Source organism: Brachypodium distachyon, chromosome 2 (assembly GCF_000005505.3).
Source record: "Brachypodium distachyon strain Bd21 chromosome 2, Brachypodium_distachyon_v3.0, whole genome shotgun sequence".
Taxonomy (NCBI): Eukaryota; Viridiplantae; Streptophyta; class Magnoliopsida; order Poales; family Poaceae; genus Brachypodium; species Brachypodium distachyon.
Window position 1 is genome coordinate 45,259,924 of NC_016132.3, and position 22,146 is coordinate 45,282,069.

Sequence of the window (22,146 nt, forward strand, 5' to 3'; positions counted from 1 at the left end):
TGAAATTAAGAGAAGGGCTACAAGCTACTCGCTAGTGTGAATTGATGTAACGGGGGCGTGGGACAGCTTATTCGTACTACGTAATCTCTCTTTCTTTCTCTGCCTGTCTGATGAGATGTGTGTACTTGGCGTGGTAGTTCCTGACACTGTTTATTCGTTCAGCTTTCAGGTAGAGATGTCGATGCAGATTCTCTGGGCTAGGGAGACTATAGTATTATTGGCGATCGATGGCTTGTTTGACGACGTCCCCGAAGACCCGTGCAAAATAATCGGTCCTGCCCGAGGAGCACACATATAATAAGCTCAAGGGCAAATCCGTATATTTATGTGGCACGATGCGTTTTGTATCGTAGCTAGCTATACCTTGCAACGCGGTGTGTCGTCGGGAACCTGTCGGCTGCTTCAGTAATCATATCGAGTTTTAGTTTCACTTCCTCGCTATATAACTTGACTCTGCTGGGGAGGATTGGATCGACCTGATTTAACCACATGGGTGTGCTGGTGCTAACTAACCATCGATCTCAAGGAAGAAGAAAAACTGCAGCGACATCGTCGATCAAGTTCAGTAAAATTTGTTCTGCTGGTGGCATCTATTGATGGATCGATCGATACATCGTGTGCAGTCACATTCTGGTAGCAAAGCAGCATTGCATGGAGTGATGGACGTACGTGCTTCTGGTAGTGAACCTGTAGCTGTCACATGCCAGGCGGTACTGCCCACTATGCTGGCATGATGCTCCAGACTGGGAGAACAGTCTGGTACGCTTCAGTCATTGCCGGGGCAAATGCATGCAGGCAGATACAGTGCAAACGCTGCCCAGATGATTTCCCCGGCTTTACCGACACTATAATAAACATTTGAGATTTGACGAGGAGTTACAACATCTCCGTTCCACTGTCCACGAAACAAGCTATTCCGAGATATGGATATTAAAAATATGAATAGGGCAAAAATACCAGGGATTCAAAACCTGGGTAGATAGCTTTAGATGATCTCTTTTTTTTTCTTTTCATTGTGTACATATTCATATCTAATATCTAATTAAAGTAACAGAAATTTATGGTGTAGATTATTTCAAAGTTATCGTATGGCTGAAAATAAATCTAGATTTATCTTAATAGAATATGGAAATCCACGTGCGGCCGGAAAACAAATTTTACCAATTGGAATCCGGTTCCAATTGCTTCAACAGAAGCTACGTCAGCTTGAAAAAACAAAAGCTACGTCGGCCGGCAGAAGTGCAGAAGTAGTTTTTTTTTTTTTTTACGTGTAGGTGTAGCACAAGAAGTTTTATTTGTCATCCATTGGAATTCGGTTTCAATACGTGCACTTCTTTTGGCTCCTACAGACAAAGTCCCTCTTATTTATGATAGCTTTCGTGCGTCGAGCTACAATGTAGGTACGGTGTATATACTATCTCTAGACAAAGCTAAATGCGTATGTGTGTTCTATTTGCCTCGCTATGCAAAATATCATGTTTAGATCATCAAAAAATTTTATCACGTGCTTGACAGCACGTTAAAATTCTCTCGCCGCTGCCGCCGTCGTAATGCGCACCATAGCCCGCTACGAACCTGCCGCCGTGGCTGACATGACCTCAGCCACCCGTCTTCCCCAAATGCCGCCGTGGCCACGATCGAGCCGTACTCCCTTGCTCTATCGGAGCCGCCACCTGCCCTTGACGTTGTCTAGGTAAGTGTTTTTTAATGAGCTCTTATGTGGTATCGGGCTGTCAATTTTCGTTGATCATAGGGTCCAGAATGATCTATACTACCCATCAAACGCGAACAGTATACCATGTTCCAAGGATAAAACCGAATAAAAAATCCATGCCCGTACCATGGTTCGTGGCTTCTTGGCTTGGCCCAGCTGGCCCAATAGAGAAGAGAAGAGCATGGTTGGGAGATCGGGACATAACCAAATGAAATATAGGTTTTCCAGCCACCGTCGTCGAGCTTCCGGGCTTCTTACTCGCCGACCTTGTGATCTTCCTGAGCCCGCTCACGGCGACCTAATTAAAAATAGCATAAATTCTATGGTGTAGATTGTTTCAAAGTTATCGTACGGCTGATACTAAATCAACCCATCGCTTGAACACAATTTTACATAAAACCCCTTACTCAACCCCCGATTGGCAACGATTTACTGCCAAAGAAAAACGAATCGCCAGTAAAAAAGAAACAACTTATTTGTCTAAATTATTTAGTCCATTGATTGTGCGGAGTCCCTTGGTCGTCGTATAGATGATTTCAATTAGAACTGCTCAAATTAAAACAAACGTACCGATCTAAAACGATGCCGATACGGACGCTATGACACTAACCGGCTAGAACCGAAAGGATCAGTATATGGATTTGCATTCGGCGACATCACTATGACATCATGGTGATGCCAGCAAGTCAAGAAATTGGCAATTGCATATGTAGGATCTCAACGAATTGCAAATTAAGAACAGGATCCCAATTTAGTTGTCTGTTTCATCGGAACTCCATAGACATAAAATTCAAATCTCCATTTGACCGATATCATCCGTTAAAAGGACAAAATGGCACAACATTCGTCTACATAGGCAAAATTATACTCCTATCTGATATTGATTTCAGATTTTAATGAATAGGATTATTTTTGTTTTGAAAATAGGAAACTCGCTGGATACAAGGAAAAAAAATATTATCAATAGCCAAGCATAACGCCGTATACGGATCGACCGTATCAGGTGCCAACACGCGGCTTTCAGGTTGTAGCCGTGAAACCAAGTGCAAAGCAAACAAAACCATATTTCGAATCTATGAATCAATTAAAAATGTCATAAACCAACAACTAAGAAAAACGAAGAGGAGAATTGGAATTATGGAAATTTAACATATGTTTGAGACCTTAAGAATAGAGCGAAAAAGACAAGTTGGAACCAACTACTCTAACTGTCGGTGTCGTTCTGTCATGCGACAATTATACCTCATATGAGATGTTTAGTAAAATGACTTGATATTGAATGGGGAAAAATCTTCAAAATAAAATAGAAAAAGAAATAACATGGCGTAAATGCTATGTGTATCGGATGAAAAACATGACTAGCTAACACATTCGGCTTCCATATGTCCACATATGCACCGTCGCCGAATCCATGTGCATGCGGCAACATCTGCCGGTCGGCAGTAGCATGCTGGCAACGAAAAATCAAGCTCAAAGCCAATTTACCATAGGCACACCCAAACCCATGATTGCGAATCAGACACCTGGAGTAAAAAATCTATCACTATCGGCTGCCGAAAGCAATAAAAAATTTACCTGGGACAATATGACGAAATAAGGAGGATTTTCGTGTCAAATGAAAAAAATCCTGACAAAGTCATAAAGACCATTGGATGATGGGCCTAATAGATACAAATTGGGTAGATAAAAATCAGTGCATACTGCATCATCCATTAAAAAAAATAAACATCTATAATCAATATCTAAAATGAAACTTTTGAAATATCTAAAATAAAATTTGACATGCAAATTGAAACACAACTAAAAACACATATTTTCCAATATAAGCTCAACACATTTATATTGCACATGATGTTAATAAAAAAAAACTCTCTCCGTAAAACATGTCATGAGTATCTAATCTACGGTATATTGTGTTATGAATTTAAGCTCATATAAGCATTCGGAACATTCGATCTTATCATTCTGAAGATATATATCAACAAAAACATCTAAAGAACTATATATTTTGGTATGTGAAAAAATACAAAGAAACAAATTTTTCAATAAAAATCAACGAACGGTTACAAATACAATAGGTCTAAATTGAATACAAATGAATCTCTTAGAGAACGAAAACATAAAACATTACATTAACAAATTTAGCCGCGCTTGCGCGGGTCACTCCGCTGGTTTTTAATATAATGGCAATAGGCCTGATGCCTAAAGCTTTCCTTAAAAAAAAAATTGATATTACGGTACATCACACCTTTTACCTCGATGTTCATCGAATCCAGACACGCATGCCCGAGCGCATCTTACTAACGCTGATTTTTACTCCGTAGTATAATGTGTGCAGGATAAGAGAGTAAGACACATCAGAATTCAGAAGCGCAGCCGCAGTATCAGAGGTGTCCAGATTTCAATCGTACGTTTCACAGGCGAGGGAGCATGTGCAGGAAACCCGTGGTTGCTACTCCCTATTTTTCTTCTTCTTCTAGAAAGTGACGCGTGGTCAGTCAAGAATCACAGGCCGCGAGCTCACAGATCCCGCCTTCAGACCCCCCTTCAGATTTTATTTTTTGAGGGGAGATCCCCCTGTCAGTTTTTTTTATTTTTTTTATTTTTAGGAAAGATCCCCCTTCTGCCCTTCAGATGGGTACTGGGCTACTGGCATGTTACATACTCCGTCGGATAGCTGAGCCCAGCCAGACGGTGTTTTAAACGAAGGAAAATGCACTTTCGGCTGCCCGGTCCAGTTTTGCTCAACAGGCCTAGTGGGCCCAACACAGCCCATGAAACTTCACTTGGGTCCTCGTAAGTTTCAACTGAGAAAAATCACAAAAATGGAAACGCAGGGATAAACTATTTATAATTCCGTTTCGAAAAAATAAAAGTGAAGTACAACCTCTGTCCGAAAATAAGTTTCGTAATTTTTTTTCTTTCAAAGTGAGCGAATCTGCACACTGAAACGTGTCTAAATACGTAAATCTATACAATTGACGTACGTCATTTTGGAACATTACATAATATGACCGTTTACATACTCCCTCCGTTTAATATGGGACTGAGGGAGTCCATCTTTTTGAGAGATTTGTCATCCTTAATGTGCTCCACCCACTCAGATAAGTTGACTTAGCAAGCCATGCTCTGGTCTTATCATTAGAAAACTACAACGGCCCCTTAGACCACATCCAAGTCCTACAAATTTGAAAAAAGAAGAAGAAAAAAATCCACTTTGTGGTGCATGTGTCCTACTTTTCTTTCTTTCTTTTTTTACAATTTTTTTATCACATTTAAGTGTTTTTTCTTTCACTTTGTACGTTATTTTTCAGTCTGTATGAAATTTGACAAATGAGATCTGTTGGTCGGTCTGAGACTTTGAGCTATGCAGCTACCACACCGCACATCACGTCGGATAGTATAGATGTGGGGTGTTTGTAGCTACGTGGACGTCTTGTTTGTAGCTATGGAAAAAACTTCTCCCTCCCGGTCCATAATATATAAGTGGCGCTAATTTGGTAAAAAATTGTACCGATCTTATACTAAATCATCGATACTTATTATTTATCGGAGGAAGACGCATGTGTGTGGTGGGGTTTAATTTTTTTAACCGAGGTACTTTGTGAATTCACTCTGAAAAAACAGTCCTACTAGCAAAACAACAATGGTGCCAATTCATCCTACGTGGATAGCCAAAAAGACGGGCCGACCAAGACAAAAAGTAGTCGATCCCTACCTCAGCTTTGGCGGACGGAATTAGGTCCCCTTTTGGCACCATGTTAACCGGCGGCGAGGATTAATCCGTGCTTTAAACTATAGTACGTCGTAGCCAATGAGACGACAAGATTCCACGTAGCACAACCATGCCGCGCGCTTTCGCCCTCACGGTTTGCTCAGCCACTAACGTAACTTTCCAATTCTTGCCATCGTTGAGTGTCGGATGACGCATGTGACCAGAGCTTGCTTTGTGTTAAAATGACTACTCCAGCTTTTTATAAATCGACTTTGCAAATTGGGCAGTCAGTAGTAACAACATGCATGCATTGTTCCTCGCTATTGCGTGGTATACGATCGGCACCATAAATAGTTCGACTTTGTTCACACAAGAATATAAATTATGATCAACAAAATGCATGTTTGTCTTCTGTTTGAAACCAGTGCGAGTGTGCGAGTGTGCGACTGCGCGAGGTCATTTGTTTGACATCACGATGCTACTCCAAATTTATTTGGCGTTTTCACCTCACCACACTAGTGGTCGCAGCGCAACTGCTTCCCATTAAATAATCGCAAACCGTAAAACTACTATTGGTTGCGCTGCGCATGCTTGCTTTGTCATCAGAGAATTTTCCGTTTCAAAACATCCGTGTCGCCATCTTCAGCTCAGACTGCATATATGATAACAAACTGCGTGACAGGAACTCCCCTTTGTTCCATGCAGTTTATTGCCTTTTGCTGATGTTAATCCTTTCGGTAAACAAACCATTTCGCCCTGGAGAGTGAAGATCAAGTAGCAGCGCCTTCGCGAGGCCGTTTAGCGCCTGCACTGCACGGGTTAATCTGGCTCTTCACTCTGAAGGCCTGGTGAGTTTCTGACTCCTCGAGTGGTTTGGGAACAACAGTTCCTCTTCCGATTTCACAAAAGCATATCTTCGGTCTCCGGACCCATAGAAGATAGAACCATGGAAGAACCACCTTTCGCCATCTTCACCTAACCTTTGACCATAATCTTTGGTTGGCTTATGTTGATTTAACCGCCCCCATATTATTCTAGCCATCGATCAAAACCGTACAATCAGGGCGGCGAGAACCATGAAGCTATGTTTCATTTATTTATTTGGCCTAACCATATATGCCATATGCATCCCTCTCTGAACTTGCTGGTTTATATGTTTGTTTCAGGAGGCAGTTAAGTGTTGCCATCATGATCAAAAGGGATGTTTGCATGATTAGGATCAGAAATGATCAGAAATGGTGTATTGAGACTTCTGAATGACTTGCATCACCGAGAAGCCGAGGTCGATGAAACTAAAATTAATGCTTCATGAATTATTGGACTGCACGGTTCTGAATAATTGAGTACTGAAACAATCGCATCGGAGAATTTTTTTAATTAAGATGAGTTTTCAAACAATCTGTCTCTGGATAAGAGTCTCCAAAAAAATAAACTAAATGCATATACTACGGACAAACAACTGATAGCCGCTAGCATCCTTTCTTGCACAACAGGGAGTCTTCAATCTCCACTCCACAATGTGCATAATCCATGATTGAAAATACAAAAATAAAATAAAAAGGAATATAGCTTAGAAATCTTAGGCTTCTCTTTCGGCGTATACTATTGGAAGGCTCGTCTCGTTCTGACGTAGTATGAGATTACGGATGGCTACTCGCAAAAAAAAAAAGAGAGATTACGGATGGCTATGTGCAAATTAACTAATGAAGGGTCACAGGACGCTGGCTAAACAATGCAAGTGTGTCATATATTTTCTGTGATGTAATAAAGAACCAAAGACAGAGGAAAGTTTAAGGTGTCTCTTCTACAGCTGCAAGTGGACACTCTGCTTTAGATAGATCATCCTGGGTACTGTTTTCCCCGTTTCGTTTGTAGCATTGGATATCACTGCAAAGGCAAATGGATAGAAGGTCAGTCTGACTTGGCCACATCAGATACTAGTATAATATTTTCTTTCCCAGAAAAATGACGTGTGCAGTATTGTGAAAATAAGTAACGACGGGACTTCCTAGAACAGCTACATGCCTATATGGAGTATGTTGGTGCCAAGTGTACAACCACGAATACCAAATTGACAATAATGTTGATGACGTCTCTGTAGTACTTGATTGGTGTCATATGGAGTGTCTATAGGCTGGAACCTAATAAATTCTGTTCATTTTTCCTCTCTTATCCTGAGAGCATCCAGTAGCATCATAATCGTTACTTGGAAAACAAGACTATGCCTTGGAAGAAAAGTCGCGCACTGACAGATTCTGCGTCGAACTACTCCGTATATCATTTTGTTGAAATTACTGTCTTGGGAAAATATTGCAGTTAGCTAATTATAGACGGTAGGCAATTAAAAATACCCTAGTTAGTAGCAGTGACAAAAAATGTCTCACCCTATCGTAAACTTGTACTCTCTCCGTCCGGAAATAAATGACTTGAATTTGTACGTGAGTACTAGTATTATTTCACATTTTGCAAAAAGAAAAACTTTATGCTAAACATCCTCTGGACGACATCTCTCTTAACTTGTGTTGGTCCATATGAACAAAAAGAAAGTTGTACCATATGCAGTGGGCATCATTTTAAGAATTAAAATTAACTCATGAGGCATAAATCACACGCAAACCATTTTAGTGGCATCATGGACCGCCCACTGAGCATAAAACACATAATTTTCCTCCTTCATCTACAACAAAGTGAATCCTACAAAACATATCTTTTCATCTCAGCCAAAACAAAAGAAAACAAAAGGAAAAAAGAAACTCAAACCCCGATGAACTGCGGATCTAGCGTAGCAGGTCAACAACAAAAACCCGTCTCCCAAGCTGTATAAAAGCAACCCGCAAACTTGCCCCCTCAAAATTAACAACCCCATCCCCAAGAAATTAAACCTCACCAAACCCCTCCCATGTCCGACCACCACATCGCCGGCGACCACCACTCGTCTCCGGCGACCACCGCCCTCGGCACCCTGCTGCTCCTGCCGTCAGAGCTCCTCCACGAGATCCTCATCCGTCTCGCGCTCCCGGAGCTGCTCCGCGTCCGCTCCGTCGCCCGGCCCCTGTCCCACCTCATCTCCTCCCCGGACTTCCGCCGCTTCTACCACCTCGCCTCCGTCTCGTCCGGCCCCGCCCCGGCGGCCGCGTGGCTCCTCGTCTTCAAGAAGCTCCCGCCCCGCGGCGCCGCGCTGCGGGGCTTCCACGGGCCCTCCGGCCGCTGGTTCCGCATCCCCGTGTCCGACATCATCTCCCCCGCCGTGCCCCCAGGGGAGGACCTCTACTTCCTCGCCGCCTCCGGGAGCTCCTTCCTCTTCGCCGCCAACGGCCGCCGCGAGCTCGTCGTGGTTGACCTGTCGGCCCAATCCGCCCGACGCCTCCCGCCGTCCCCGCTCGGCCCACGCGGCACCTCCTCCTGGCGTCGCTTCGGCATCAAGCTCGTGGCCGATCCCCCCGGACCGAACCGGTTTAGGTACACGTCCTTTTCTCCCTCGGAGGATTCTGGAAGTCTTCCAAGTAGCACCACTAACCCTGAATTTACCACGGTGCTTTTCGTATTTCACACAGTTAATTCCTGTAGTCTGACGGTAGAATGTTGATCTTTTTCCCTTCTTACCAAGGTTTCTGTTCGCGGAGCTGGTGAACAACACGCCCTTCCTCTTCGAGTACACGTCTGACACCGACACGTGGCAATCATCGGAGGCGGTGCTGGCAGATGGGCCCACCGCGCCGGCGGGTCCCGACGCCACGTACCTGTGCGCCGCCCACGCCGGGCCGGACTGCGTGATGGTGTACTCCGGCCCAGGCTTGGGTCACCGTGGGGCGGTCTTCTTCCGGCCGCGGTTCCCGCAGAACCCGAACGGCGCGGCGGGCAACGGCGCCGAGCGGCTCCACGTGTACGGCGACGGGAGCGCCGTGGTGGTCCGGTCGACGGTGGTGGACGAGCCGAGCAGGACGCGGGTGAAGGCGGTGGCCGGCGTGGACCTGTACGGGTTCGGCCCGGAGGCGGCGGCGGGGGGCGACTGGCAGCTGATCTCCACCGTGCCGGGCGAGCTGGTCGAAGGGTTCAGGAAGCCGTACGCCGTGATGACGGGGCTGCTGGCGGAGCGGGAGGGCGTGATCCGGCTGGTGCTCATCTCCAACTGCAGGGGCGCGTGGGACGTGGTGTGGCTGTCCTACGACCGCGGGCGCGGCGAGTGGCGCTGGGTGCCCGTGCCGGACTGGGGCGGCACCAAGGGGCTCAACATGGCCGGCATCGCCGTCTCCTCCACCTTCTCCCGCCTCTGGCCACCGGCGCCGACCATCTGCCACTGATCCAACCGGCGCTTTACAGGGGAAATCCGGAGTGGGCGATTGATTGTCGTTCGTGGCAACGGAGGCCCCTGCACAATCGTCCAAACGGCGCCTCTGTTTCTGTGGGCCGTCGCATAGTGTGTGACATGATCCTCCGCGATAGCTTCGCCGATGCGGACAGGTGATGGCGTCAGTGTGTTTGATAAGGAGTCCTGTGTGTGTACGTTTCTCTCACGGTAGTAACTAAGTGGTATAATACGTAGTGCTACTGCCCATTGTTCAAACTCGTGGCTAAGTAAAACTTGTGCACCTCTTCGTGTCCTCGTTGCTCGACGAATGCACGTCTGGTATTTCTGTAGGAGCATACGTGAAGTTTTGTGTGGGGCGAATTATACTGGGAGAAACAGCTACGGCATGTACGGAAGAAGAAGAATGCTTGCATTACCCCCTCAACGTCATTCTCGTGTCAGAAGGGGGAGTTTCTGGACTGTTCGACGGTTACTATGTTCACGCAGCCACTTAATTACTTGTTGTCAAATCTTGTTTGTCTGATGCAATATTGATGAGGAGGACTAGGCAGAGAAAATTGGTCACAGCTTTCTGTACCTGTACTCGCCAAAGGACTGAAGCGTAAGGACAACAGTTGAAACATACAAGCGCTGAAGGGGATGTGTTTGTGGCTCTTGCATCAGAATTTTAGGTGGTCCGTCCACGTCCTCTTTAGCTTTTGCATAAAGCAGAACGACCCACGCATTTTAAGCTTTACGCGCAGGGATTTTTCCGCTAATGGATAGATCAAACACTCGTGGGAACAGCAAAAGACCAACATGATAACAACGCAAATGTATGATACACCCGCCGAGACGTATTTTAGAAAGAAAAAAAACGCAAATACTGTAGTAATAGAAGGAGGAAGCAGCCATCCATTGCCCGAAAATAATTGGACTGAAAATCTTGCTCCATCGCTAAAACAAATATACTACTCCCTCAATTCCGAATTAATTTGTATAGATTTTTATACAAATCCACGTCAGTTATTTTGGAACGAAAAGAGAAAGACAAATAGCGGCTTCATGGTTTGAGAGGTAGCTTGTCGAGGCGACAAGTCAGCCAATCAAATTCATCTGGCAAATTTCGCAAGCACCTACATGCAAATTGGTACTCCTGTATCTATATGGGATTTGCTATTGTGTGATTGTATCATAGCAGTATAGCACCACTTGGGCCCTATGAGCTGACCTAGGACTTGGAACCAAATGATGGCCTCACATGTTTCTTCTACCTTGCCCCCTCGGCTCTCGGCCAGCCGTTGCTTTGCTTCAGAATGCTCCTCATGTCAAAGTCGAATCGGTGAGAAAGTGTCAAAGTGATATCGGATTGTAAGTACCATGCGATTCGTCCAGTGGCAAACACAAATTCGGACGCCGGATCACTTGTTGTGTGGTGGCAATAAGCCAACAAAATAATAGTCCTGAACCATAGTTTTTTTTAACAAATACTGAACCATTGTTGGCATCATTGCATACCCGGTGGATGTGCGTTGCTTTACGGTCAATTTTATTCAGTTGAGACATGGTAAATTTCAAAGCATGTGTATGTAGAAATATCGTGAGAAGGCTCCAGAAATCTATGGATTGAATTGCAACAATGGTTGAATTTCCACAACGTTCTCAAAATTTGCTTACGTTACAAACTAAACCGCAGCTTCATACTGCTCACTGTTACAAACTCGAAGAAACCATGGATCGTTCCTTCTCCATTATTTCTGCTCAATGTAACCATTCTCTTCCCTATGGCTTTTTCAAAGCCTATTGAATTGGAGATGAATTCGACGGTGAGCTCTCAGTTCCGGTGGTCTCACTCGCAACAGTTCCATTTGTGTGTTCCACCAATATATCGGTAGCTGCCTCAGGTTCCTTAAGCAGTGGAGGTTCTACTGTCTCCTTCGCAGACTTCTCCTTTCTGAGATCCTCCTTGGCCAAGCTTGAGAATTGCTTGTCCAATGAACTTGCTGCCCGTAGCCATGCGAGAACGATGATCAACAGTATACCGCCAAGGTAAGGAGTCGAATTTGCCAAAGAGCCGAATATCAGGATCAAGAACTGTTGGATCAGCGCACCACCCGACTTGCCTAATGGGTTGCAGACGACATCAATGGCTGCCTTTCCCTTCAACTGAAAACAGGTGGAACAAAAGTTTAGACACTGAAACATGACCCTAGCGCAAGGCAGGAAACATAAGAGAGACAATAATCACTAGGTATAGAATAACATGTATACTGAATTTCATGTAAGGCTGATCATGGCAAGAAATTGCACTTGTTGAAGCAATTACAAGTTCAAGTGAATAAAGCCACGTTTGGCAGCAGTTAAGAGATATATAGTGCTGTTATACAACTACAGGACCATGAGAAGTTACGTATATTAACCTGCTGAGTAAAGGTAACATCTGACCATATTCATCCTCAGAAAACTTGAACAGATTGTCAAGTTGCAATACTAATTTCAGCATGCTAGTAATCTACAATTATGCATAAATTATTTCCAATGTATTATATATAGATTTTAGTGCATGAAGAATTTGTCACAGAATATTTCCTGATAGGACACGGTTTCCAATAGTAATGCCAATATACGTCCACAAAGCAACCGATTAACTCACACAAGTACCACTCGGCAGAAAACAGCATCAGCAAATAAGTACAATTTTTGGAAAAGCATTCAACAATGAATCACATTGATTAAAATGTAATCTGGGAGGATAGACAAACCTTCATATCTCCATCCAAAGGAATGTAGGCCATTTCCTTGCAAGGATCAAATAAACTGTATTTTGCACTCTTGCTAAATATGTTCTGCAGTGCACCCACATAAACAGCTGCAAGAAGAGGGGTCATACCCATCGTGGCAAGCATGGGAGTCAATGGTTGCCCAAACAAAATCAGAGAGAAGAAACCGACACCAGTCAACAACAAAACTGTGGGTGTGATCATGGCAGCCACGCCCCAGCCAAACTTTTGGAATATAATCCGGCCTAACAGCATCATCGTGAAAGTTGCAATTCCAGTTGCGGTAGAGAAATCGCCCATGAAAGATGAGTATTCATTTGGACTAGGGAACTGCCAAGATGAATAAGAAAAGCATTAGTGGAATGAGAACGCTAAAGGAATAGGCCAGTCTGAAAAGAGAAAAAAAAACAGAAGCTGAACAGAATTACCTGTGCCTTGAGCTTTGATTTCCATGTCACCTCAACAAGATTGATACTGATGCCATATGCAACCACTAAGGTAGCAAGGTCCCTCACATATTTTGAAGAGACCAGAACTTTCATACTCTCTTTCATGCTAAGCTTAGGTTTGTTCTGTTGAAACAACCATTACCAGATTATGTAAAGTAGTAAAAAAAAGAGGGGAGGGAGCACATTCAACTATTCTACTAACCTTTTTCTTCCTGTGATCAGATTTTGGAAGAGAAGGATCATTCAAAACAAGCTTGTTCACTCCCCAATAGATGGAAGTTATGACAAGCCCGAGAAGTACCACTATGCCCATCATTCCTTTCAAAGATACCTCCCAACCATCAATTCCTGGACCCATTGTCTTCCGCAAATTTGAGAAATACTTCACAGTGCGCCCAGAAAAGATTAGGGCAATATTAGCCCCAAGACCGAATAGAGGGTAGAATTCTTTTGCTTCATCAACTGTGGTGATCTGAAAAAGATTGAGCCACTCAGTTGGAGCATGAAAGGTTACCAGATGATGAAAAAGCTCACAAATATGAAATAAACATTGAAACTCAAATTTCCAAATGAAGGGCACTAAAATGGCATGATCAAATAAAACCCTTTTAAGGTATGAGTCTTTAGTTGTCTGCTCTCCAATGGACAGCAAAACATCGAGGCCAACCTTTCGGCGCACAACTGCATATATTCGCGTATATATATAATACAAATTTGTTGCGTTGAAGAAGAATGTCGATCCGCAAAATTTGCCTTCTCCTTCTCTTGTACTTCTCTATACTGTTCACTTCTTTTTATCAATTGTCAGTAATTCTTCCCTGATTTTTTCTCTCAAGATAAATTGCAGTCACTAAAATATGTGTGTATGTATGAAATATCAACATATGGGCTCCTCACTAGGAAGAAATGTATCCACAGTGCAAAACATATTAGTTTTCTCAAGATTACATCGGCTGTCAGTATTTATATCAAAAGGAGTTACATGTGTGCACATTATCCAGCTTCCAGCCAAGTATTACACAGAATAGATATTCACAACTACTAGTTCATGACTGAAAACAACTCAAACATAATTCACGTTAGAAAGCTAGCAAGCATGCAGCTGATCACATTCATAGCAGAAAGCAACGAGCACCTACATCCCATCCAACAGTTTTCGCTATACAATGCAATGCAAAATACTACTACAAGGCAGAGCCTACAAATACTACTAGAAAGAGCACATCAGGTCATCACCAATTATCTAACCATTTTCTGAAGGAGAGAAGAGTTTTCCATTTCTATGTTTTGTTTTCTGATAACCAACAAACCGGTCAAAATATTGACTACGGACGATCAAAACTAAAATTTGACTGGAAATTAACGACATGATTGACATTTTGCATATTCCAAGGTTGAGCGAAATATCCAAAGCCATGACTCACCTGGTTAGCAAAGCCCCAGAAGAGGACTGAGACGACGACGCTGCCCCACAGCTCGGCCATTACATAAAACAAGCAGAAACTCCAAATCCTCAGAATAGCGACCGGGCCAAGGAAACTCGGGCCAAGCGCCGCAAGAAGCTTGTCGGCGAGACCGGTGGGATGAATGACATCCCTGAGCGGGTAGAGCACGAAGCCGAAGAGACCGAAGAAGGCAATGAAGGGGAATATGACGGTGTAGAAGAGCGCCTCCCGGGAGAGCACGTCGGAGAGCTTGGAGTAAACGAGCATGAAGCCGATGGCCATGGGCAGGTTGACCCACGTCTTGAGGAAGGGGATAATCTCGGCGCTGCTCCCCTTGGCGGTCACCACGAGCACGTCCTTGGTGTCCCGAAGGATGGTGTAGTTGAAGAGGATGCAGAAGAACATCAGGCCCAGCGGAATGATCTTCTTCAGCGTCGGCAGGCCCACGCCGAGGAACTTCTTGGCCTCCGGCTGTGCCGGCGGCTGCGGCACCGCCGCCGGCGCCGCCGCGGCGCTGCAGGAGACGCCACCGCGAGAACTAGTCCTCCGCTTCAAGAGCCCATATCCCAGGATGGCGTCCTGGGAGGAGGGGACTCTGGACGCGAGGAGTGGGGATTGGAGAGCGGGGAGCCTGGAGCTGCAGGCGGGGGAGAGGGACGCCCGAGGGGCCCGCAACCGGGGGAGGGGGAGGCGGAGCCCCGTGCGGGGAGAGAGGCCGGGCTTGGCGCTGAGGAGAGCGAGCGACTCCATGGGTGGCGGCGCTCGGCTCGGCTCCGCCGCTGGTCGGCCGCTCCAAGACGCGGATTGGGGGGGGGGGGGGGGGGGCAAAAGAAGGCGGGGAGGGGAGGGAAGTGGGTGTCGAGTTTGGGTGGGAGTATTAAAAGATTGCGCATCCATATGAGCGATGGATCGGCCGTGGGTTCCTGTGCCAGAGACGATCGTGGCCGTCGGTTCGGGCTTTGGAGTCGGGGTTGGTAGGTGGGAGGGGGGCAGGAGACGGCGTCCAGCCGCCGTCTCACGCACACGCAGTCAGCAGGAGGGACCTCTAGTCACCAGCGTGTGTTTGCTTCAGACTTTCAGGGCAAAACACGAGTACTTTCACGTTTTTTTGGTGTGGAATATTGAGGGACATTGAAAGGTCTCTAGTAAAACCTTAGAAGGCCGGCCTTCTCTTCTCTGTGGTTGGTGGCGGCGAGGGTTTTAGGGGAGCACCTGATCTTCGATGATACTAAGAAAAATCGAAAAGTATGTTTGCCACGGGTGAAGGCAGGATGAATTGCCGCCGGGGTCAACATCTTATATTTGCCATACCTGAATATGGGACTGAAACTGTATGGTCAGTTGTCACAAATACGACACTGTACCTCCGCTCTCGAGGAAAGACACAACCGCGGTTACAGATTCTCAGGATTTGTTTAGCACTGGTATATTTTCTAGTCACTAATGAGTGAGAGATATGGTTTTGGCGTAGGTAACTCCTCTGTCGATGCTTGTTATTTATACAACACACGTAGGGTTTGCAAGGTGGTTAGTATCTCAACTATACATGCTAACAGCCTATTGCTGGATAAGATACACTAACAACTATTGTCAGGATAAACTACAGTTCTTGTTAGCAACAACCTCGGTTGTTTTACATTCCCCCTCAATCTCGACCAGAGGTTCCGAGCTTGAGATTGCGTTCCATCTTGTCGAGCATGAGCTTGGTGGCTGGCTTAGTGAAAGCGTCTGCGAGCTGATCTCCTGATGAAACAAAACGAACTTCCAGTGCGCCGCACGCCACCTTCTCTCGGAGAAGTGAAAATCCATCTCAATGTGTTTGGTTCGGGCATGAAAGACTGGATTAGCAGTCAAGTAAGTTGCTCCAAGATTGTCGCACCAAATGATCGGGGGTCATGGTTGAGGAATCAGCAACTCCTTGAGCAATGTTTGAACCCAAGTCACTTCGGCAGCTCCATTTGCGAGTGCCTTGTATTCTGCCTCTGTACTGGATCGCGAGACAGTAGGCTATTTCCGAGCACTCCAGGAGATTAAGTTGGGACCAAAGAACACAGCATGACCACCGGTGGAGTGTCGATCATCCCCGCAGCCCGCCCAATCTGCGTCGGTGAACACACTGAGAAGAGTAGAACCGAAGCGGCGAACATTGATCCCAGTTGCTGCAGTGCCCTTGACGTAGCGCAATATTCTCTTGACGGCATCCCAATGTGAGTCGGTCGGGGCAGCCAAGTATTGACAGACCTTGTTCACCGCAAATGAGATGTCAGGCCATGTCATGGTCAGATACTGAAGTCCTCCAACCATACTCCAATAGCGGAAAACATCATCGCCCTCGAGTGCAGTGCCAACATCCCATGCACGCGGATCTTGTACTGACATAGGAGTGGAGACGGGACGGCGGTTTTCCATGTGCGCACGGTGAAGCAAGTCCATGGCATACTTCTGTTGACATAGATGCATTCCCCCTGAAGTGGACGTCGCTTCAATCCCGAGGAAATACCAAAGACGGCCAAGATCCTTGATCGGGAACGCAACCTGAAGTTGCTGAAGGAGACGATCCGCGGCACGAGGGCACGAGCTGGCAATGACAATATCATCGACATAGACCAGCATGTAGATCGTCAGAGCTCCACGAGACAGGATGAACAATGAGGTATCGACCAGAGAAGGGCTGAAGCCAAGTTGTTGAAGTTTGTCACTGAGCCGGGCATGCCAGGCACGCGGCGACTGCTTCAGGCCGTAGAGGGACTTGTGAAGGCGACAAACGTGATCAGGTGTGCGGGGATCTTCGAAGCCAGGTGGTTGCTGCATGTACCTCCTCGGTGAGCACACCGTGGAGGAAGGCGTTGCTGACATCAATTTGCCGGAGATGCCAGCGCCTGGAGATGGCCACGGACAGGACGAGGCGCACCGTGGCGGGATTGACCACCGGGCTGAAGGTGTCGAGGTAGTCGATGCCGAGGCGTTGCGTAAACCCGCGAGCAACGAGCCGGGCTTTGTACTTGTCGACGGAGCCGTCAGGTTTCTCCTTGACTTAGAAGATCCACTTGCAGCTAACAACGTGCCGGCCGGGAGGACGAGGCACAAGACTCCACGTGCCATTGTCCTGGAGGGCAGAGAACTCTGCCTCCATCACGGCACGCCATGCAGGTTCGGTGAGAGCAAGGCGATGGGAAGACGGCACGGCGAGGAACGCACGATGATTGGGATTGTAACGTATGGTCCCATCCTTCAGCACCAGCGTCTTGGTGATGTTGTTGCGGAGGCGAGTCACCACCGTAGACCGGGCCGGAGCCGGGCCGGCACCGCTAGCGGGGACGGAGGGCCGTGGTCTGCCGCGGCAGGATTTTCTGCCGCGGCAGGATGTTCCACGGCAGCAGCATGTTCTGCCGCGGCAGGAGACCCGCCAGGCGACGCGGCAGAAGGTGATGGCGCGGTAGGAGTCGCAGGGGGCGATGCATCGCCGGCGGGAGCAGCTGCCGCGGCAGGATGCTCTGCGGCGGCAGGATTTTCTGTCGTGGCACCCGTGTCAGCGGCATCTGGCGAGCGAGGGGCGTCCAAGCCAGATGCAGGTGTTGCCAGGGAGCTCCTGCAGCAGGATTAGCGTTGACATGATAAAATCGCCGGCTCGGAGGAAGGAAAAACATAACGCTCCGAAGGAGACGAACTAGGATTGGAGGATGCAAACGGGAAAACGCGCTTATCGAAGACAACATGCCGGGAAATATAGATGCGACCGGTAGACTGATCTAGACATTTCTATCCTTTATGCATGCCACTATAGCCCAAGAAAACGCACTGCTTAGACCGAAACTCTAATTTGTGGTTGTTGTAAGGACCAAGATATGGCCAACAAGCACAGCCAAACGTACGAAGAAAAGAGTAGTCATGTGTGGTGTGAAGCAAACGTGAGGTGTGACTATCGTTGCTGAGAACCTTGGTTGGCATGCGGTTGATCAGGTAGCAGGCGGTGAGGAAGGCTTCATCCCAAAACCGCAAGGGCATGGAAGAGTGAGCGAGAAGAGCAAGTCCCGTTTCGACGATGTGTCGATGTTTACGCTCAGCGACGTCGTTCTGCGTGGACGTGTGTGGATAGGAGACGCGGTGAGCGATGCCAAGCTTGTCGAAGTGTTGATGGAGGCGATGGTACTCGCCACCCCAATCTGACTGGAAAGCACGAATTTTGGAGTTAAGTGTACGTTCTGCATGCGCTTGGAAATTATGGAAAGCAGCCCCAACATCAGATTTTCGTTTAAGCAAATAGAGCCAAGTGAAACGATTGAAATCATCAACAAAAGTAACATAATATTTGAAACCTCCAACCGAAGTACGAGCAGGCCCCCACACGTCGGAGTGCACAAGCTCAAGGGGGGATGTCGACACCCTGGTAGAATCTGGAAACAGAAGTTTATGACTCTTAGCCTGCTGGCAGGCATCACACACAAACGAAATCTAAAGAACATGAAATTTTATTGGAGCGAAGAATGGAGTCGGCAACTCCGGATGACGGGTGACCAAGCCGTTGATGCCACTGGCGAGAGGTGATGCTGGAGAGACCCTAGCGACGAGATGACGATGAGTAACGGGAAAACGGAATTGGGTAGAGCCCGCCCTTGCTTCTACGGAGAAGTAGAACCATCCTCGTGACCTTGTCCTTTACACAGAAAAAAGTATCATGGAATTCAGCAAAAACAGAATTGTCGGAGACAAGTTTGTGAATGGAGAGAAGGTTCTTGTGTATATGAGGAACATGTACAAAAGACATTACGAAGACGTAAAGAAGGTGAGCCGGGCAAAGCACAATGACCAATATGCGAAATTTTCAAACCTGCGCCATTTGCAACCTGGACTTGATCCTTGCCGTTGTAGTGCTCATGCATGGTCAGCCTGTCGAGATCACCATTGAGGTGGTTTTGTCGCGCCAATGTCAGCGTACCAATTGGTGTCGACGTGGTAGCCGGTCGGTGAAGACGAGTTGCCGGCACGGGTGCTCTCCAGGGAGTAGGCGTGGTTGAAGCGGTTGTGGCAACGCAACGCATCATGCCCGTACTTCTGGCAGATCTGGCACGTGGACTTGGGACGCCCATTGCCATGGTTCTGCTGCTGATCGCCGCGGTCCCCGCGATCACCACGGTTGGAGGAGCGCGAGCTGTTGTAGTTGTTATTGCCGCCACCTTGCCGAGACACGCTGTTGCCGGAGGACTGGAAGTCCATTGTCGAACTGTTTTGCTCAAGACGAGTTTCATGGCTCAACAAGTAGGAGTAAAAATCATTGAGAGAAACAGGTTTGACGCGCGTGGTTATGGAGGTGACGAGGGACTCGTACTCGGACCCAAGGCCGGCGAGCATATACCCTATGATCTCTTCATCGTCGAGCACCTTACCGATGGATGCCATGGCGTCGGCGTGTGCCTTCATCTTGTGGAAGAAGTCGGCTGCTGGCATGCCCTTCTTCTTGAAATTCGACAACTGGTATCGAATCTGAGCGACGCGTGCCCTGTTCTGTGAGGAGAACATGGCGAGGAGGGCCTTCCAGACCTCGGCGGACGTCTTGAGCGAGACGACCTGGGCGAGTATTCCCTCTGTCATCGAGGAGAGGAGGATGCTAAGGACAGTCTTGTCCTGCTGGAACCAGCGGAGATACACTGGGTTGACGATGCGCCGTGCGTCGTCATCGGTTCCCTCGGTGATCATGTCGGCAGGGGCTACGATGGAGCCATCGAGATAGCCAAGGAGGCCCTGGCCGGTCGGAGTAAGTTGCCCATTCAGGGCTGGTTCAACCTCTGCACGCCACAGGAGGAAGTTGTCGCGGTTCAGCCTCACGCTGATGAGGCGGCCGAGCGATGCCACAGACATGGTGGCGCCGGCAGGAGACGAAATCGGTCCGACGAGCTCGGATCTGAGAGATGCGGAAGACGTCATGGTAGATCATGGCTCTGATACCAAGTTAGAGGTATGGTTTTGGCATAGGGAACTTCCCTGCCGATGCTTGGTATTTATACAACACACATAGGGTTTACAAGGTGGTTAGTATCTCAACTATACATGCTAATAGCCTATTGCCGGATAAGCTACAGTAACAACTATTGTCAGGATAAGTTACAGTTCTTGTTAGCAACAACCTCGGTTGTTTTACATAATGTATTGATATCTGAGGGAATTGACTGTCCACCCAATACTCAGCAAACCCCATTCCATCCATAACACTAGTATTTTTTTTACCACTAGCATGACAAGTGTTTTAAATTGATAAAAAATGAGGTTTTTGTGGAGAAAACTAGGAATAATCACTTCTAATCTTTCTCTACCAAACAGCCATTTGATGTTTTTAGCGTTTTTCAATTTGAAGTGAATAATATCTTAAAAAACACTACAGAAATTTGTACAATAGAATAAGGTGTTAGGCTCGTCTCTCTTTCCCTCGAGCGTGCTGGGTAGGATGTTTGAGTTGTCCCCCCTTTCTCTGTTTATTTATGTTTTTTTAAAAAGAGTTGAAACCCTCGCCCTCTGCATAAAAATGATGCACACAATCATATTTCATTAATTCATTACAAGCCTGACAAAATGAATGCATTGATCGAAACAACCTAAAGCCACCCATCTATGCCTATAAGCCTAACGAAAGAGGTGGCCATTATCGGGGCCGCATGCCCTGACCGCATACCATCGCCTAACATCAAAATCCAAAGGGTACGAAAGCAAAATGGTCAAGCAAATCCTCAACGTGTGCCGTATGCTCACGCTCTAGAATCAGCTACACCGTCGTCTTCCACCAACCCATCTTCAGGACAGTGATCGAAGCATCGACCTTACCAAGTTTGCGTCGACGACGCAAGCATGTGCCCGACCATCACACGCACAACAGCCAACCATCGGCCAAGACCACACACCCGCAGATCTAACGTTCCCCCAACGACGCCCCCAAGGGGGAGCGACGCCGCTAGCGCCGCCGTCGTCTACTCCCTCGCTACCGCTAGCTAGCCGGCCGCCGACACGATGCGCTGCTCCATGCCGTCGCGGAAGTGCTGCCAATGGCACCCTGGCCGCAGCAAAACGAACCCTGGCCGCCTCGCCGACCGAACCAAGCGACAGGGGCCCCACCGTCGCCGACGCCGCACGGGCTTTGCCCGGCGGCGGCAAGGGAGGCGTGGGGAAGGGTGGCGGCTGATGTGGGAGTGACCCACCGGTCCTCATCTTTGGCATACCCGTTGCGGCCCAGCTTGAAGCCCACTCATGAGCCTACTACGACTCCAGGAGTGCAGATGACTAATCCTGTGACTCAAGATAAGAAAGCTTAAACATATTATATCTTCATGATGTAACCGACTTGGACTCCACCCGAGGCCTGACCTCCTGCATATATAAAGGACCGGGAGGAGGAGCCAAGAAGAACATTTCTCTCTCTCTCTCTCTCTAGACACATCCAATCTCTCATAGAGGCTCAATTTCATACACCTCACGCCAGATACAATCTGAGCACCATAACCTCCATGGCAACCTTGTAATCTCTCCATCAATACCAGATCAGACAAGCAGGACGTACGGTATTACCTTCTGAGAGGCCGAAACTGGATAAAATTGTGTCCCCTTTGTCATTGTTAGCCGACGGAATCGCCAACACACACGTAGCTTTCCTAGATAAAAGTCCATCGATGTGGTGATTGTCGAAGTCACAACTTCGTCAGCGACGGGTTAGGGTTAGGCCGTGGGGGAGGGTTCCGTGCGGGTCTTGTGTGTCTCAGCTTATTTATGTAT

At 47.2% G+C, this 22,146-nt stretch overlaps 2 protein-coding genes across 2 annotated transcripts; one reads left to right on the forward strand and one right to left on the reverse strand.

Moving 5' to 3' along the window:
• The first annotated feature begins 8,079 nt into the window (after positions 1–8,079).
• On the forward strand, positions 8,080–10,210 carry LOC100829497. Its single transcript, XM_003569401.4, has 2 exons — positions 8,080–8,888; positions 9,037–10,210. Exons 1-2 carry the CDS (start codon positions 8,329–8,331, stop codon positions 9,728–9,730), a joined length of 1,254 nt encoding a protein of 417 aa, XP_003569449.1. The 5' UTR covers positions 8,080–8,328; the 3' UTR covers positions 9,731–10,210.
• A 1,115-nt stretch (positions 10,211–11,325) lies between these two features.
• LOC100830112 (plastidic ATP/ADP-transporter) lies at positions 11,326–15,207 on the reverse strand. The gene is made up of 5 exons (XM_003569403.4): positions 14,371–15,207; positions 13,149–13,418; positions 12,926–13,069; positions 12,480–12,827; positions 11,326–11,883 (listed from the first exon to the last, which is right to left on the reverse strand). Exons 1-5 carry the CDS (start codon positions 15,139–15,141, stop codon positions 11,518–11,520), a joined length of 1,899 nt encoding a protein of 632 aa, XP_003569451.1. The 5' UTR covers positions 15,142–15,207; the 3' UTR covers positions 11,326–11,517.
• Positions 15,208–22,146: the final 6,939 nt, after the last annotated feature.

Bases quoted from the DNA above. Each gene is read 5' to 3' on its own strand.
- LOC100829497 (XM_003569401.4), top strand. From the start codon at position 8,329: ATGTCCGACCACCACATCGCCGGCGACCACCACTCGTCTCCGGCGACC. The intron at 8,889-9,036 runs GTACACGTCCTT...CTTCTTACCAAG, and splicing joins CCCGGACCGAACCGGTTTAG to GTTTCTGTTCGCGGAGCTGG.
- LOC100830112 (XM_003569403.4), bottom strand. From the start codon at position 15,141: ATGGAGTCGCTCGCTCTCCTCAGCGCCAAGCCCGGCCTCTCTCCCCGC. The intron at 13,419-14,370 runs GTGAGTCATGGC...AATCTTTTTCAG, and splicing joins TCTGGGGCTTTGCTAACCAG to ATCACCACAGTTGATGAAGC. The intron at 13,070-13,148 runs GTTAGTAGAATA...TTGTTTCAACAG, and splicing joins CTGATCACAGGAAGAAAAAG to AACAAACCTAAGCTTAGCAT.